The sequence below is a fragment of the Lissotriton helveticus genome, chromosome 1_1 (genome assembly GCF_964261635.1).
Source record: "Lissotriton helveticus chromosome 1_1, aLisHel1.1, whole genome shotgun sequence".
In the NCBI taxonomy this organism is placed as follows: Eukaryota; Metazoa; Chordata; class Amphibia; order Caudata; family Salamandridae; genus Lissotriton; species Lissotriton helveticus.
Genome location: NC_136057.1, coordinates 1,385,896,817 through 1,385,914,965, shown reverse-complemented (window position 1 = coordinate 1,385,914,965; position 18,149 = coordinate 1,385,896,817). Strand labels below are relative to the sequence as shown.

Here is an 18,149-nt window from a genome sequence, read left to right as displayed (position 1 = left end):
GATCTAAAGGAGATGTATGTGGAGATCAGGTGTTGTCAGGTTTTTTGGGGGGCACATAGGCTCTCTGAAAATGAGAAAGCAGTGGTCCATAAGCAGACAGTGCTCAAAATACCAAGTCTGTAGCGAAATGTTGGCTTCACGTGGGTCAGATGAACAAAAGGATTTTGCTATTGCAAACCCTCCAGGTCACAAAACTGCTGGTTTTCTGACACATTTTATGAGTTAGAATTGCTTTTTTATCTTGTTAAATGGGTTTTGCAACTCATACAAAATAGCAATTTGAAAGGAGCATTAATGAAGCAATGTATAAATGGTTTGAGAACGCAATTCCAGGTGCAAACTACTATCAGCACCTCAAAGGAGGTGGTAACGGATTCGCAAAAGGGAAGAGGTCCCTGGGGTATCACTTCTCTTTGTGAAGTTTGTCCATGTAGTACCACTTCTCTTTGTGAATTGTGTCCCTGGGTTACCACTTCTCTATGTGAACCGTGTCCCGGGGGAACCACTTCTGTTTGTGAATTGTGTCCCTGGGGTACCACTTCTCTTTGTGAATTATGTTCCGGGCTACCACATCTCTTTGTGGATTGTGCCCCTGGGGTACCACTTCTCTTTGTAAATAGTGTCTCTGGGGTACCACTACTCTTTGTGAACTGTGTCCCGGGGAAACCAATTTTCTTTGTGAATTGTGTCCCTAGGTACCACTTCTCTTTGTGATTTGTGCCACTGGGGTACCACTTCTCTTTGGGAATTGTGCCCCTGGGGTATCACTTCTCTTTGTGAATTGTGTCCCTTGGGTACCACTTCTCTTTGTGAATTGTGCCCCTGGGATACCACTTCGCTTTGCGAATTGTGTCCCTGGGCTTCCACTTCACTTTGCGTATTGTGTCCTTGGGGTACCACTTTGCTTTGTGAATTGTGGCCCTGGGTACCACTTTTCTTTGTGAATTGTGTACCTGGGGTTCCACTTCTCTTTGTGAATTTTGACCCTGGGTAACACTTCTCTTTGTGAATTGTGCTCCTGAAGTATCACTTCTCTTTGCGAATTGTGTCCATGGGGTTCCACTTCGCTTTGCGAATTGTTTCCCAGGAGTACCACTTCTCTTTGTGAATTTTGTCCCTGGGGTACCACTTCGCTTTGCGAATTGTGTCCCTGGGGTACCAATTCTTTTGCTAATTGTGTCTCTGGGGTACCACTTTGGTTTGCGATTGTGTCACTGGGGTACCACTTCTCTTTGTGAATTGTTCCCCTGTGGTACCACTCTCTTTGTTAATATTGGCCCTGGGTTACCACTTCTCTTTGTGAATTGTGTCCCTGGGGTACCACTTCTCTTCATGAATTGTGCCCCTGGGGTACCACTCTCTTTGTTAATATTGCCCCTGGGGTTCCACTTCTCTTTGTGAATTGTGCCCCTGGGGTACCACTCTCTTTGTTAATATTGCCCCTGGGTTACCACTTCTCTTTGTGAATTGTGCCCTGGAGGTACCACGTCTCTTTGTGAATTAGTCTCTGCGATACCACTTCTCTTTGTGAATTGTGCCCTTAGGGTATCACTTCTCTTTGTGAATTGTGTCCCGGGGTATACTTTTTTTGTAAATTGTGTCCCTGGGGACCACTTCTCTTTGTGAATTTTTCTTTTAGCAGGAGAGTAACAAGTGTTCCAATGGACCTCTGCCTGCACCTCCTGATTTTTTTTCCTAGACTGAGGGCTTGTTTTTATAAAGTTGCAACAGTTCTTTTAAGGAACATGGGTTGCTCTAAAAAAAAAAATCCATTTGGTTTTCCCTTGCAGGCCACCATCCCTGTGCTTGTACTTAATCACAGGATGTCGCAACTTGCAACCTACCCAATTAATATTCACTAGGCTGGTTGTTCTAAAACTGCATGTAAATGGTGATTTTGCTACCTCTCCACAGAAAGTTTCGGGGGGTGGGGGGTAGGCGGAATGTGAAAACGAGGGAGGTGGAGGGATGAGTGTGCAGTCGCAAAGTGGCCTTGACAAAGAGTGACATTTATATTCCTGTTTCTTTTGCAGATTGTCCACCGAATGACCCAGAACTTTCTTAAGGAAGGATATATGGAGAAGACGGGACCAAAGGTAAAGGCTTTGGGTAGTCCGGGAGACAAAAGCAGGCATGTGGGGGAGTGATGGAGGATGTGTGTAATTGATTGGAGAAGCCCACGCCTGAATGGATATTCAGATGGAACACTCACTTACTTCCTACAGCAGGAGTGGGCGATCCTGTGCCAAGGCAGAGTCCCTTTGGTGGCGCTGTGTGTTTGACGATAAAGAGGCTCAGGACTTCATGTGCATGTGGTCCCTAAAGGGTAAATCTCTACTCCTGGAGCATTGGATTTGAGTGCAGAGAGGCTCAGGACTGAGTGATCTTAAAAATTGTAATATCCTTTCCCTGCACGAGAGGGTGCTCTGCCCAGGAAGGACCATTCATCAATGGTGGAACTAAGTGTTTGAAAGAGGGACATCCAAGGCTTGAATGAACTCGTAGATGCAACCCCGCTCCCCTCCCAGACACACTGCAGAGCCCCACAAAAGTGCTCTTTGTCCGAGGCACAGTACCTTTGGTGGAGCAGAGAACCTAAGAGTGAAGAGGGTCAGAGGTGAATGAACATCCAGACTACATTCCCTTCTCCAACCAGGGCAGATCCTGGTTAGTGGAGATGTATATTGAGAGTGGTAAGGCTCCAGGCTGGCCATGGACAGTGCATTCCCCTCCAACCCCAGTAGAGAGGCGTCCCTCCGCTGCAGGCGCTTGGGTGTTTGAAAGTGGGCAGGCTCACAGAGTAGAACAAGGTGCTCCCCACAGGGCGGTGCTCTAGAGTTATCACTGAGACCACTGAACATTCAGGTCCTGTTTTTTCCTTCTTTCCTGCAGCAAACAGAAGGGTTTAGAAAACGGTGGTTCACCTTAGATCACCGACGTCTGATGTACTTCAAGAACCCCATGGTAAGAAAAGCCTTTAAATCTACGGTCCTTTTGCAAACAGAGAGAGAGTGCGTGTGACCCACACTAGGTGGACTGTGTTTGGTTACCTTTGAGGGAATGTATCAAAAAAGTTAAAATATTTACTTTGGCATCAATTTCCCCCAGACCAAGGTACATCTTGAATTAAACTAGTAAATACATTCTTCATTATAGTTAATAGCCGGTCATCACATATGTGTTGTGTGGGTATGAATGAAAAATGCCTGTTGCAAGCCAGCCTAACAGGTTGTTTAATGTACTGCAAGCCAGTCATGTAACACAAAATGATGGAGCCTTCTTCTGAATGTGGTGAGGGGACCCTCAGACTCACATATCTTAAAGAAATTCATAGGTCTTAAGCTGAATGGAAGGACCCCTGAGCAGGGGTGGCTCTGTGGGCCTGCGTTATAGCCCTACTGCAAGCCTCTCACAGTGTTCACGAGGGCCCATGAATCAACCGAGCCCTGACTGCTGTATTTGTCACCCCTAGCAGTCTGGAGAAAAGTGACTTCATTGTTAAGGATGTTCCATCGACATTGCTTTTCACCCATTACCAGGTCCGAACGATAAGTTGTTTGGATCGGGCAATCAGTGGAAAATGATGCCATACACCTGCATAAAATGTGGGGCTAGCCCCCGAACAATTGCATAAACCAGATGACTTTGAGATAAACTGAGGACCATGAATGTCAGAGAGCAGAAGGCACCTGAAAATCTGGTCTCTGGTCCAGCGCTTGTGCCTTTCCTAATATCTTGGCTTTGCACCACAATCTTGAAACTCCCTAAGATGATGAGCTAAATAAAGCATTGGTTGTGTTAGGACCTGATTTCTGGTTGACGGATGGTTCTCCGTCCATCCGGGTGGCGGAGGGCATTTCCCCTGCCATCCTGATGGACTTCTGTCTCTCATATTTAAAGATGACTGCCGGCCCAGTGGTCATCTCTGTACCTTGAAGGGAGGTGCCCTTCAATGTACCAAACATGAAATATATGTCTATCATCAGTTTTGATGGCCGTTCACCAAATTTTTTCTCTGTTTTTGTTTTTCAACAATAAACTCCCAAAGTGTCAGTTTGTTACTGAAAAACAAAAAAGAATGCCCCCCACACCCTGGAAGAAAACTCCCAGGGTGTACGAGTCAATATTTTTTTTCTGGTTCTCAGCGCCAGGTTTTTCCTGACAGTGATTGACAGAAACAAAACCATATTACATCATCCACTTTAATTAGGGCAGGCAGTGCAGTGTCCTTCCTCCAATGGCCCTACTCTGACGGGCACGTGCAGGAAATTTTCAGAGGGTTCACAGAAAACGTAGCTTCCGCCGTTCTCTAATTGAGGCTGGTGGACCAAGGGTTTGGTGGACAGGGTACTCCATCGAAAACTCTAAAATAGGTGCTCCTAAGATTTCCTGGTCTGTGTGTGAGTAGCTCATCAAGTCCAGGTTTTTGCTTTGCATGTTGGGACTTGTCCTATTTATCTTCTAAATGAGCTATTCACACATGGACCCGGGAAACATTAGAGCTCTGTGTATTGTTGAGTGTTGAGCAGAACTTGTGAGCCCATGGTCCAGTCACTGTTTTTACTATGGCGATAAGAGAGGGCCCTGCGTCGTATGTATTTGAAAAAGAGGGACCACTTACCTCTTGTACCAGTGCGGTTGGTTATGAAGACTCCTTTAACTCGTGTTTAGAAGAATCGGAACAAGGTCTTATTTTTCTGACGTGGCTCACAGATGTCTTCACCTGTTTTTCACAGGATGCCTTTGCGAAGGGTGAAGTGTTTCTGGGGAGCACATCGCATGGATATAATGTGAAGAAAGGCCTGCCTGAGGGGACTCAGGGCAACTTCACCTGGCGCCATGGCATTACCATCTTTACTCCTGAGCGCAACTACCTCCTGACGTGTGAGACTGACAAGGAACAGCAGAGCTGGGTGCAGGCCCTCAACGAAGTCCTGGGCAAGCCCATGACACCTCAGGACTGCGCAGGTGAGGGGCATCCCAGAACACAGATCTGAGCAGGTGAAATAAACTTCAACACACCGGTCTGCGTAGGTGAGGTACACTCCAAAACACTGGACTTCAGGGTGAGATACTCCCCAAAACAACTTGTGGACAGAGCATGTGAGTTACATCTAGGTACACCACAGGTCTGTGCAGGTGAGATGCTCTGTAAAACACATCACAGGACTGCACAGGCGAAATAAACCCTGGAACACCAGACTATGCCAGAGAGATATACCCCCAAAACATATGACTGTTGGTGAGTTAGAGCATTAAGAAACACAGAATTGGAACGGTGGGTTACATCCCAATAGGCCACAGGACTGCACCTTTGAGGTACACCCCAAAACATAGTAATCTGCTGGAGTGCTGCACCGCCAAATCAACATGACTGTGCCATTAAGGGGTCCACCAAAATACCAAAGGACTGTGCAGGTTAGGTACACTTTTTAAAGTATCAAAGGATTGCACAGGCGAGGCACGCGATTAAACACTATAGGACAGCTCAGATAGGGTGCACTCAAAAACACACAGGGCTGCCATTTGTTCGGTGTGATAGAGAAGGCCAAGCAGGCCTCATGAGCATGGCAGAGATGCAGTTGAATGGATAAAAGGGCAAAAATGGAAATTGGTGACATAAGCCTAAGTCATTTACCATTTTCTTAGTTATTTATATTTAAATCTGGGGTAGTGCCAACTGCTAAATAAATATACCCATGAAGGAGGAAGGAAGTGGAGGAGCAATCAAGGCTGGCAACCTGAACAGAAACTACACAAACTTTAAAGGCCCAGATTCCACCTACTCCCACTAGGTTAAAGGAAGCCAAACTTCTGAGCAGGGTTTGATACCCCTAACCCCTCTCAAGGGCTCTAAGGCTCTCAAAGGCAGGCAAGCCGTAGCTGGGTCGTGGTTTAGATCCCAGCCGGACTGGCACGCTACACATGGGAGGGTGAGAGACAAAGCGCTTTGTGGGTTGCCGCCCGACAACCAACGCGGTAGCAAATAGGCCTGTCTCACGTTACCCTGCTGGCCTCATTCCTCCTTGCGAGCACAATACTTTTCTTGTATTCCAGAGACCCTTATTCTTTTTAGCTTACATCAGAAGGCATCCTCCTGACCTTCTAGAATTTCCTCCCAGAAAAACTTCTACTTTCATGTTCAGTAGTGAAAAACATTCAGGCTAAAAAAGAGACAGTGACCCTCATTATAAGTGGCCCTTCTAATTGCAATGTGTGCCTTCACTGAAGTTACGGCACATATTGCAAATATGAGTTTTAGGTTAAACATCGCAAGATCAAACCTGTTTATATTTATTGAAGGGATAATGCTCGGTAATGGCTGGAAGATGCGGATTTTTGTGCTCTAAGCACCACAATATACATGGTATGCCCCAAAAAAGTAGTCCTTAGAGGGTATTCATCGCGCCTGTTAAATTCGGACTTAAAAAAAAAATAATTGTGATTTATACACGTCCAGAAAAACACAGTACATTGGAATCATAGCAATATTTGTATATCTCAAACAATTGTGAGTAAGTGATGTACATTCAATTAAATAATACAATCCTGTAGAGGGATAAATTGTTAACAACTGAGATCTATGCGGTAATATGCGTAGTACTGTATCCGGACACAACAGGCAATTCTTAGGAAAGGAAATCCTAACATGGTAACTTGCAACTTTCCCCACCTCTCTTCCCCCCGGGTCACACAAAGAAAACCTCCTCTTCAAATCATGAAACACAGGTCAGCTTACATGTCTGAACAGACGTTTCTACATTGTTCTCAGATTGAGAGTGCTCTGCGACCGCGTCTCCCCATCTGATCTGTCACTGTGTAGTTCCCCTGACTTTTGTGAAGTGGGGCCCTCTCCCATGGGGATCTCCGTGCTCTTGGTATAACCGGCCCTTGCATCTTCTAGATTTTCATCTCTGCGAACACGCCTCATTTGAATTAGCTGTGACGTCGCCTATTCCTGGAAATCCCTGGCCCAGTTTTCCTCTGTGGGGGGCACCAGACCCATCCAGCTAATTGCAATCCTTCTTTTGGCCAACACTAGTCCCAACTGGAGGAACTTACGTGTAAGCTTTTTCCCTTTGGGTCTAGGGAGAACACCCAACACCACCTCCTTAATGGATTGGGGTAGCGCCCACCCAGTCAACCGTCGCAAGTGCTCCAGTATCAATCCCCAAAAGTGGCTTAACTGTGGACAATCCCATATCATATGCAAGAACCGGCCCTCATTATAATCATATTTGGGACAATTAGCTGGGCGGTCCGCATATATTTTGTGGAGTACACTTGGAGTCAAATAAGTTTGATGGACACCATGGAATTGGATTAGTTTAAAACTGGTATTATAACTAATTTGTTAAAGTCTGACTTGCCACAGTTTATCAAGTACAATAAATATCACACCATTTACTAGGTCTCTCAAAATGAGGACCAATTTGGTGAAAGGAGACTTGCCCTACATCTATTGTTTCGGCTAGGACAGCAGCATGGCACTAACTTGGTAGTTCTCAATTTGTTTATTCATCTCATGCTTAGTATAGATTTTGTACTGGAAGGGTACTATGCTAAACATACTTTAAAACGTTTCCCCCATTGTATGTATTTTGTAGTGGCGGCTGGAGCAGGTAAGCACGGTGAGGCGGGGGGAGTCAACAGACGACTGAATAGGACTTAAGTATTTATTTCCCCTGTTCTGTCTTCTGTCGGCTTCGCCCCTGATCCCCTCATTGCGCTTACCTGCACCGGCCGCCACTGGTATGCTGTACAGTGCAGCACACATGCAATGTGTGAAACATTACAGGAAATGACATCATTTCTCTTTGTTAACACCTGCCTCGAGAAGGCATTATTTGTTGGCTCAAAGCTCTGTGTATCACGTGTAGTAGATAAGCTGCGTGCCAAAACACATATTTTGTAGCGTGGGAACACCCATGTACCCCCCTTGATGCATACTAATGCAAAATAGTCTAAGGTGCTATTTGTGTCACTTTTAGGGCTTCTAGCACACAACAAATTGTTGATAAATCTGCTCCAAGATTTCGCCAGTACTCTGGACATATACGGTCTCCTCCATGTTCATATACTCATAATTAACCTCCTACAGACATAATGCTTCCTGTGCGCTGACACAAATATACATTGTTTCCTTAGTACCTATATACATATATTTTACTTTCTTTCCTTTTCCTACAGCTGAGGCCTACTTCCGGCATCGATCCTGAGACATACGTGGAGGGGTGAAGGCCCCTCTTTCATCTATCACCTGATCTCTCTCGGACTTCATGACGTGGCGCGAGGATTTAGAAACTCTAATATTTAAGATGTACTTTGTTTTATTTTATTACCATGAAAAATAAAAGGAGGGTTAGTTTAAATGGTGGAATAGTTTGTTGATGTCTGTATTCCCTTGACAACCTGTACTTCAATGCCTCTTTCAAACTGTCACTGTTATACCATGAAAGTCCACTGGGCGTCACTACTGTGCGAGTGTCTGTCTGCACCTTCAAGGGCATCGGCCAGCGCCATGTTCTGTTTGGCACGTGCATTTCACTGCTAGACCACAGTCATGATCCTCCTCCTTCAAGGTCTCTTACAAGTTACAACACCACACGAAAAGTGGCTAAAGAGTATCAAAATTGCACCCTTCTGATAATGTCAGCAAAGAAACCAAGTACTGAATGGCCCCTCCCCCATGCTCCACAAATAAACGGCAGGGTCAGTGCACACACTGTCCTAGAGTGTAAATAATGCTTGTCCCAGACGTCTACATTTCAGCCCAAACAATTTCCAAGAGGGCCTAGTAGGTTTCATTCAGCACTGTAGGGAATGCGCTCTCGTTTACCGGTGGCAATGCACAAGCTGCCACATTCCTCACTATCCCGGATGGGCACAAATTAGATCTGTCAGTGAGTTATAGTTCCCTCTCGGAGGACGTCACACACACAGTACATGAGGAGGATGCGTACACTACCCCCACTCCAGACTCACTCCCCAGGGTGCGGTCCAGCCGAACTCTTCTTGTGTACTCTCACCTCTCTGCTAAATGTTGATTCAGTCTGCTTGATGTATGGAAAGAAACATTTCATTGCAGGGGTACAAGAGGTGGGTGCGTCACACTGTGGGCTTACAGATCGGTGCAAGAACACCAGCAGGATTTTAACCTGCAGCAGACACTTCAACCTGCAGCAGACACTCCAGGCTTCGGAGAGAGAAGTAGAGAAGTGATCTTCACCTTCAGAGAGAGCCTCCTCATTTCGGTAGCAGGATTACTGAAAACATCCCACACCGGCGTGAGACATTGCAGTGTTTACTGGCCCTCGTCAGAAGAATAAGGGACTTTCAACTGCTGGGGTTGTCGCCCAAGAACCTGGAAACAAAATGTCTGCCACAGGCGAGGAAAGCAGACAGTTCAACAGATCTGCAGACCCTGAAGGAAATTATGAGGTTTTGGTGACTTCTGTTCTGAGCTCCCTCCTGTTGGCCATGTTGTTGGTGGGTGTAGTCGGCAATGCCTATACGCTAGTGGTGGCGGCCCTGTCAGGGCGGGCAGGTGGGTCGCTGAGCATCTATGTAGTGAACCTTGCAGCAGCGGATCTACTCTATCTGTGCACTATCCCCTTCATTGTCTTCACCTACCTGGCTCAGGACTGGTTCTTCGGTGATGCTGGCTGCCGCTTGCTGCTCAGCCTGGACCTGCTCACCATGCATTCTAGCATCTACACCCTCACTGTCATGAGCTTTGAACGCCATCAGGCGGTGGTGCGGCCACTCAGCACCAGGTTCTCCCGAGGTGACCGTCGGCTCAACATCCTGATGGTCTGGTTGGCTTCCTTACTGCTCACCTTGCCTATGATGGTGATGGTACGTGTGCGAGAAACAGAGGGACCGCTGCACAAGAAAATCTGCTCACCCACCTGGACTCCAGATGGGTTCAAAATATATCTGACTGTGCTGTTCACCACTAGCATACTGGCGCCTGGCCTGACCATCGCCATCCTCTATGCTGGCTTGGCCAGGGCGTACTGGAAGTCAGGGGTCAACGTCTTGCCTGGAGAACGTTGGGCACTGCGGCAGAAGGTGCTTTACCGCCTCTTTACCATTATCTTGGCCTTCTGGGCCTGCTTCGTGCCCTTCTGGGCCTGGCAGCTGGCCAAGCTCTATTCCCCACGGCCATTGAATCTCTCCATCTCTGCCCAAGTCTACCTCAATTTTGGAGTCACCTGTCTGACCTACGCCAACAGCTGCATCAACCCCTTATTCTACACGCTGCTTACTAGGAACTACCATGACTACCTGGCCAGTCGTGGCGGGAGCTCTGCCACCTGTACAACAGCAGAGCCCGCAGCTGCCTGCGGGATGGGAAGCCTGGAGAGCCAGTGGGAGCTGGAGTGTGCTGAAGCGGAGAGGCTGCCAGAACTGCTTACCACAGACTGAACCCCTCGGCCAGATGGAGGATGATCACAGATAGAGATTTGCGTAAAAGCCAGTTTGTGATACATCAGTCCTTTGAGGATACATATGGGGGAATTTTCTATTGAACTAAAGATTTTTGTTAAACGAAATAGTTCCTATAATTTCTGTGAAATTTCTTGAAAGTTCAGCATCGTGGGAAGACCTGCGTCAAATTACTATTCCATCACCCGACCACATTATACATAGATTTTATTAAACAAATTATGAAATTGAATTTATTTGTTAAATGGATACATCAAAAAGCCTCTCAACAATAGATAGATCAAAGGAGGGGGCATTTTTGGTTCTGAAGGAAATCCCATCAGGGATAATGGCGAAGTGCATGGATGGCCACTTTGGGGCACAACAACAAGATCCAGGCCTGATTTGTAGGGTATCCACCTGGGAAAAATGTACTTACAATGCATCTCAATGGGAACTATTTACATAGTCAGTGGTTATAATGGAACCTGAACCTTGCGGATCAATGAACGACGGCCGATGCACAGGGGACACAGCAATGTCAGTTCTGAAAAGATGGGGCACACGTGACCCTTCATACTCCTACGGACTGTCACAAACCCCTCAAGGGGACATGTTGAGCATATGTGCCGGATGTGCTAAATGCATCCCTCTTCCTCCAGAGGCCCGTAAAACTACTTTTCAAGTGTAAACATAGCAAATTCTGGGAAATTCCCATTACAAAGGTAGAGCATTACAACTACACAAAACTGTTTGTAGATCACTGGATTTGGCGTATGTTGTGATGTACTGTTCTAAAATTAATTTACTTTTTTAACGAGAATTGTTTTTAATAAGTGGTTTATCTACAGTAATTGTTTTACAGTTTGACAAAAAGAATGTGTACACACATCTCTATCTAATATATATATATATGTATATACATACATACATGTATATATTGAGAAATATATATGCATTTATATATACATCTATACTACTATTATAAAGAGAGAACAGAAACCTTTTGGCAAGGTAAACTCGGGAACCACAGCGCCAATCCACACACCCAATACATTGTTGTAATCCTCAGGGTGTGTAGATGGACATAGGCTGCATAAAATAAAATAAAACGTAAATTAAAAAATTAAACTTTAAAAACAAAGTAGTGCCCTAAAAGTAGCGCCGGCCGCGACGTAGCGCTGGCCGCGACCTAGCGATGTCCGCAATGTGCGTGATGACGACAGGCGGGGAGGAGCGGTGACGAGCAGCGAGGAGTGGCGGTGAAGTCCGGAGCGCGGGGAAGAGCGGCGGCTCAGGTAAGGCAAAGGCGAGGCGGGAGGGAGGCAGGAGGGAGGCGGTCTGGGCAATGTCGGGGCGGGCGGGGGCCGGGGCGGGAGTGCACCCAAGCCTGAAATGTTGCCCCTAGCCCCCTTCTGCCCCGGGCAACGCTGCCGCTATCCGGAAATGCTGCCCCCAGCCCACTTCTGCCCCAGGCAACGCTGGGGCGGGCTGCTAGTATATATATATATATATATATATATATATATATATATATATATATATATATATATATATATATATATATATATACACACACACATATATAAGCGCATATATATCACTGGAGTGAAAATGGACGCATACTCTTATTTTCGAATAATTAGGCTCCTATGAAATGTAAAGGAAGATATTTATATGATGTGGTGACTTGAAGGTATGTTTCATTCTTTGTATTGTATTTCTTATTTGATGTATTCATTTTGAATACATCATTTATAGGTTATTTCTTGTGTAAAAATAGAATCACTGCTTTTTTATTAGTTTTTATACATTTAAAAATTGATGCTCATTTTTCTTAATTCTTTTTAGCTATTTTTAGATTTTTTTTAATTCAATGGCAACATGGTTTCTTTCTATAACTTAAGAGGTTGTTTCATACATACTACGTTTATGGCTTCATTTGCTAAAAACAAACATTCAGAGCCTTTCTAAATATATTTTATTATTTAAAAATAAAGTATTAGGTGTTAAAATCATATCAGTTTTTTGTGGCTAAAAAATAAACATCTGGCTTATGTTTTGTTTCTCAAAAAACGTTGTTTGCTTCCTGAAACCATGCATTTAGCTCAGTTTTAATGGTTAGTTAAATATAAACAATGAATTTTGATTCCTTTCTTTCCTAGCCTTTATCACTCCTTACATATCTCACAAGTTTTATAAATGGTCACCCTTTGTATTATTGTGGTTGTGTTGCAGTTGCATTTATATATACTTCGTACCCAGACGAGGGTCCAAAGTGCTTTTGTGGACTGGTAGTGCACTACTCTGTGGAACTGCTGTGGCTGGAAGAGTTTGTGCTTGCCATGTTCCCTATATTGGTAGTGTTTTGAGCTGTGTGTGCATTTGAAGCGGACTTGCGCTCTTTTCTTGGTTTGCCACTGGACTTATGCATGTAGCAGTGGCGAAATGAGTGAGGGATAGGATGCTTAAGCACGGAATCCGGTGAATGGATCAGCAAGTGTTTGGGTGCATTGTGGCTTGTGTGGAAAGTGTTTTTATGTTGTGCATATGTCGCTGAGAAGTCGCAACCCATGTCGTCGCGAGCTTGAGCCTGAGTATGGACGTAGAGCATAGACAAGTCCTTTTGGAAACGTGTGAGAATAGCCACGAATGGACATGGTCATGCAAGCATGCAAATACCTACCATCTTGCAGTGGTCTGCATGTTGCAGTTTAAACCACACTGAGCGTGCACTGCTGGTTACTGGCCTGTGCTTCCGTTGGCTTGAGTAAAGTTCCAGCTTTACCACAGGAGCAACAGGGGAGCAACCCACGTGAACAGAAAATACACAGCCGTAATAGCATAAGCTCTGGGGTCCTGAAGAAAATGTGGACGAGGGCTGAGCCATGTGAATGGCGTTTATGCTGCCAGCAGCTCTATATGTTATGGGGAGCCAGCCTAGGGGTGGGACTGCCGTTGCGGCCACTAGGCGTTTTCTTGGGGGGCCGGAAGGGTGTGGGACGTTCTTTGAGTGGTGGGGGCTGTTTTTGAAAATGGGGCAATTTTTGCAGCTGTGCTACAATATCCGCCTCCTGTAACAAAAGCAGCAGCAGTGTTTCTCCCTAGCAGTCATTTAGCATATTTCTAATTACCTTATGCCTCATCAAATTACCCCTTATGTGGATGTAAACTTGTATTTTAAAATACAACTGTTATTCAAGTGGCCTGCAGAGAGATTTATACAGATGCATGCATAAGATGCAATTTCACTTCAGGTGGGCTGCAAGCTGATTAGATACCAAAGTAACAGTTGATTAATACATTTTAATCCAGACGAGGTTTAATGAACTAAATGTTTATTGATTAGGTTTTATGACGATTAAAGTATTCATAGAAACATCTGTGCATCAAATACAGTTTCACTGAAGGTGTGCTGCCAGAGGTTTGTACAAACGTGTGCATCAAAAAAGATTTCTGGGTGCTATTCATACAGTTTCAGATTCTTACTGTCTTCCTCAGTTCAAGGGGTGTTTTCATTGTCTCTCGTGTTTTTGTTGTGAGATCATTCCGGGGCCTACCTGCTTGTAGGGGGCACGCAGTCCCACAATGCATTTCTTCTTACAGACAGGTAAATTTAGGTCTGGAGCTGTGCTGGAGCACAGTGTGCTCTGCTATGAATCTCTGTAAGATTTATTGGCGGAAGCTTTGCTAGAAGGCCAGCTTTTTGGGCGGTGCTACTGGTGCAGCTGCACCTGGCGCAAATCTGCGTGGTCTTTGTGTTTAGAAATAACTTATGGGTATATAAGCACCTGCTGCAGAGTTCCTTGTGTATCAAGCAGTTTTCAGGGAACCATAAAACTTTCACGATAACTCAGGTGCCTAATCTGCCTGCTGGACAGAGATAGAGTTGTGTCTAGTTGCAGTTTGATTAATCATAAATTAGTGCAGAGGGTTCATGTGCCTACTGCAAAGAACATGTGCATGCAGATCCCAGAACTGCATTTTTATGGATAGCTCAGTGGGTTACGGCTTTTGTCACAGACATCCTTTTGTTACTTGCAGATCATAAATTGCAATCCTAATATAGCACAGTGACTTATGAAGTGTCATCAAAGGGCTGCATGCAAACTGCATTGCATAGGTTAGAATGTTATGTTTTTTCCCCAGTCTTTCATTATCCTAATGTTGCTAAAAAGGGTTTTTGTGGGTTGAAATGCAATCTCATCACTAAAGCAAACCCCAACCACTGTGGTATGTTTTAAATACTGAGTTTGTGGTTCTCCAGACCAAACACTCTTAAAATATATTGCCTACCAGTATGGATGACATATGATTTGTACAACTTGTAATCCTCATTGTCTTTTGTAACATTTCCTATAGACTGATTTATACACGTATGATTCATTGTCTCTGTAAAATGTGTGTGTAATGTAAAGTGCTGTGACATACTACACTGTCATAAGGAGCATTACAAAACAAATGAAATGCACGTGAGGGGGGCTTTAGAGAGATGAGGGGCACTGTTTGGTGGTGATATTGAGGGGATCCGTGGAGAAGGCGGTCTTTGGGGGAAAGAGGGATTGTTGGATTGTTGCACAGAGCGCCACCAGTGCTAAAACTGGCCCTGCTTTCATATTACATGTTGGCTGCAACTGGGCGACATCCAGGACGGCCATTACACAGGGTGACACTGTGTAACACAATATCGAATCCCTTCACACGGTTACCCTGTGAGGAGTCAATATCACATGGTGGATAAAAAGGAGGGCTGGACATCCCTGAATAGAGTGCATGTCCGGCACGTTTGGCCCCCCTAAACAGCCATGTCCATTACAGGGGTTGAAAACACACCATACAGGGGTTGAAAGCACACCAGGACAGCGGCAAGAAGCTTTTGTTTTTAGTGTGGTTTTTTTTTGAGAGGGGTTAGAAGTACCTCACAAGCATTGCTTGACGAAGAGCCTTTCCCCTCCAATGTCCAGACCCTCCTCTCACACAGTGAAACTGTTCAGAATCTGATGTGCTATTAAAGACCTCTCATGGGTCTTAAATAGCACCATGATGCTATGGCTAAACAAAGATGGGATGGATTACGAGTCGGATGGTGTGCTTTCACTGGGTGAGATACCGCTCTGCCTGATTATAAATAGCCAGGTGTTCCCACACCTGCAGTTCCCGGGTGCAGATACACTGGACCTGATTTTACGACTGGAAAATTTGGCTGGTAAAAGCGCCTGAGAATTGGGCTGCAGCTCTCTCCTATGGCACGGTGGAGCAGGGAAAGCTTCCTCAGTCTTGCACCAGCGTCTCCTTGGACTCTTTCACATTTGAAAAGTACACTCAATCACCACATTTCTTGTCACATTCACTTCTTTATCTCATACACACATGGAATACAAAAACCTTTTTTTTTTACTGTCAGACACATTGGTTCACTTCACAGCAAAACAAAATGAATTACTAGGGGAGACAAAAGATAGCTCAACAAATGATTTCCATTAGCTGAAGGACCATCTAGTGCCCATAACAACCACAGTTAGCCCTTATGCACTTCATAAGATTCAATGCACCCAACACCTCCCATGCTTCTGCTTTCGGCTACTGCTGCAACACTATTTCAAAGCGCCTTCAGACTTTGCCAAAGACAATGCGACTAGCTAACAGCTGAATATGAAAATCAGACCTACTGGCTTTGTCGGTGCATGTCTTTTGCGTTCATGTATATGTAGGTTTAGGTCCATAATGAAAATATTAAAATTTCAAGCATCAGAACGCAATGGAAAAACATATATTCTCACACTTGACTGAGCAAACTGAGATCCCATGTCAGGTCTCAAGGTGTTTTTTTTCTTTGTGGTTGAGACATTCAGAGGGTTATTTATTTAGGTGTTCCATTGACTTCCATTAGTATTATTAAAGGTTGTGGGCTCAGGGCAAAACTGCTGAACAAGCGCCCTCAAAACCCTCACTGAAGAACACTCTTAGTCCTGTAAAAGATATTGTTTCAAGAAAAATCTCATTCTACGATATGATATGGAGATCTCAGTTTGTTCAAAATCTGCCTTGAGCAACTCAACAGGACCTGCTTTTTCCCCTGCGCCTCCATTTTTCTACTTCACTTTTTCTACTAGAAAAGCCCAACTAAAATGATCATAATGTAAAATAAAAACGAGACTTTCAGCTATTGGATTTGTAAATATAAAAGCGTGTGCTGTGCTGTAACATAAAAAGCAGTGCCCGTGTTGTAAATATGAAGCGAGCGCCATACTGAAACCTAAAGCGCGATGCCCGTGCACATAATAGTTATGTGCATGGTGTCACATGAAGCAGGTGAAATGCTAATTAAAAAAAAAAAAAGAAGAAAAGCGGGTGCCGTGCTAAGACATGAAGCGCGGCACCCATGCATATGTAAGTTAGTGTAGGGTGGCGGGATGGGGGAGCTGTGACAAGGGAGAGTAGTGGGGATGAGAGAGTGGATAAGTAAAATTGAGTTGGACGAGCCGTGTGTCCACTATCGTTCAGGCTGAAGCGTGGCATGCCGCAGTGTGATGATTGAGTTGGGCGAGCAGTGCATAAGAATAGAAAGGCACGGCTGACATTGTTGAACCTAAAGCATGCCGTGCTGGTGAAAAAAAACATAACAAAGGGGCGGCCCAAAAAAACGTAAGATAAACTGTGGTGTGCCACGTAGCTTAAAAAAAATATATTAGGGCATGTGCCGCGTTAATGACGCAGACGCCATTGTTGAAGCAAAAACATAAGATAAAGCGCACTGCTTTAAAAAAAAACAAGCGGTTGCAGGAGAACATGTCTTGCGTGCAATAGGAGAAATTCATTTATGAAAATAGTGCTCACAGACTGTAAATAAAGCAGACTGAGCAACAACACATGTTACATGGGCAGTCCTCATGTGAGGTTACAACAGGAGAAAATTAGGTGCTAAGGAAGGCCTAGTAAGCCTATTCATGAATAAAAAGCCACCATTTACAAAGGACAGTAAGAGGAGCCAATTGAACACAGGGCAGAAAGTGGAAGGTGTTTCAAGTCCATACCTGATTACAGCATGCCTCGAAAAGACATCGCAAGCGCTGCCTAGGCGAGAACTAAAAAAAAAAAAAAAAGATGTGATGGTATATGTATGGCCAACATGGTACAATATTAAATCTGTTTGCATATGTAACAGTACCTGCATATGTATGTAAACCATGCCTTTTGGAAACATTGTGAAAATCAAAGATGTAACTTTATTGTATTGCAGTTGCACATTCAAAATGATCTAGAATTATTTTCATCAATCTATTGACATATGATCTAAATTAGTGATCTGTTTAGTTTAAATCTAGCCAGCAAGTCACTCAAACACGAAGAGAAACATGCAGCCACCGTGCAGGTGACTGATGAGAGAAGGAAAGCTGTACACTGGGGTAATAGAGAGCTGAAGTGAGAAGGAATACATGCTTCTGTATTAAATGAGTGAGTAGGTTATCCAGTCCAGGCTAGCTTTATGTGCATTCTGATACTCGACAGGCTTGTTTATCCTATTTTCAGGTTTGGTTGACAGTACAGATGCAAAGCAGACCATTTGCTTTACTATATAATTAATGTGGGCCATGTGTCTGCCCCCTTCAACCATTAGTATTTGTCACCCATTGGCTTGAGACGTTGTCACTTACTTCTTGACCTAGCTCAAAGTTCACCATTTTTATTCATGGTCCAGGAACTCCTAGAATAAATTA

At 44.6% G+C, this 18,149-nt stretch overlaps 2 protein-coding genes across 2 annotated transcripts in view; both read left to right on the top strand.

Moving 5' to 3' along the window:
- The window catches only part of LOC144825233 (arf-GAP with dual PH domain-containing protein 1-like), an 81,038-nt gene extending 72,666 nt beyond the window's left edge, over positions 1-8,372 (top strand). Inside the window, exons 8-11 of the mRNA XM_078684081.1 lie at positions 2,034-2,096; positions 2,893-2,964; positions 4,737-4,968; positions 8,191-8,372. Of these exons, the coding sequence (XP_078540207.1) occupies positions 2,034-2,096; positions 2,893-2,964; positions 4,737-4,968; positions 8,191-8,219 (396 nt within the window). The 3' untranslated portion in view covers positions 8,220-8,372. The remainder of the gene's footprint in view (positions 1-2,033; positions 2,097-2,892; positions 2,965-4,736; positions 4,969-8,190) is intronic.
- Positions 8,373-8,606: 234 nt separating this feature from the next.
- LOC144773088 (urotensin-2 receptor-like) lies at positions 8,607-10,431 on the top strand. The gene has a single exon (XM_078657898.1). The coding sequence runs from the start codon at positions 9,376-9,378 to the stop codon at positions 10,429-10,431; it is 1,056 nt and encodes a 351-aa protein (XP_078514024.1). The 5' UTR covers positions 8,607-9,375.
- The last annotated feature ends 7,718 nt before the right edge of the window (positions 10,432-18,149 follow it).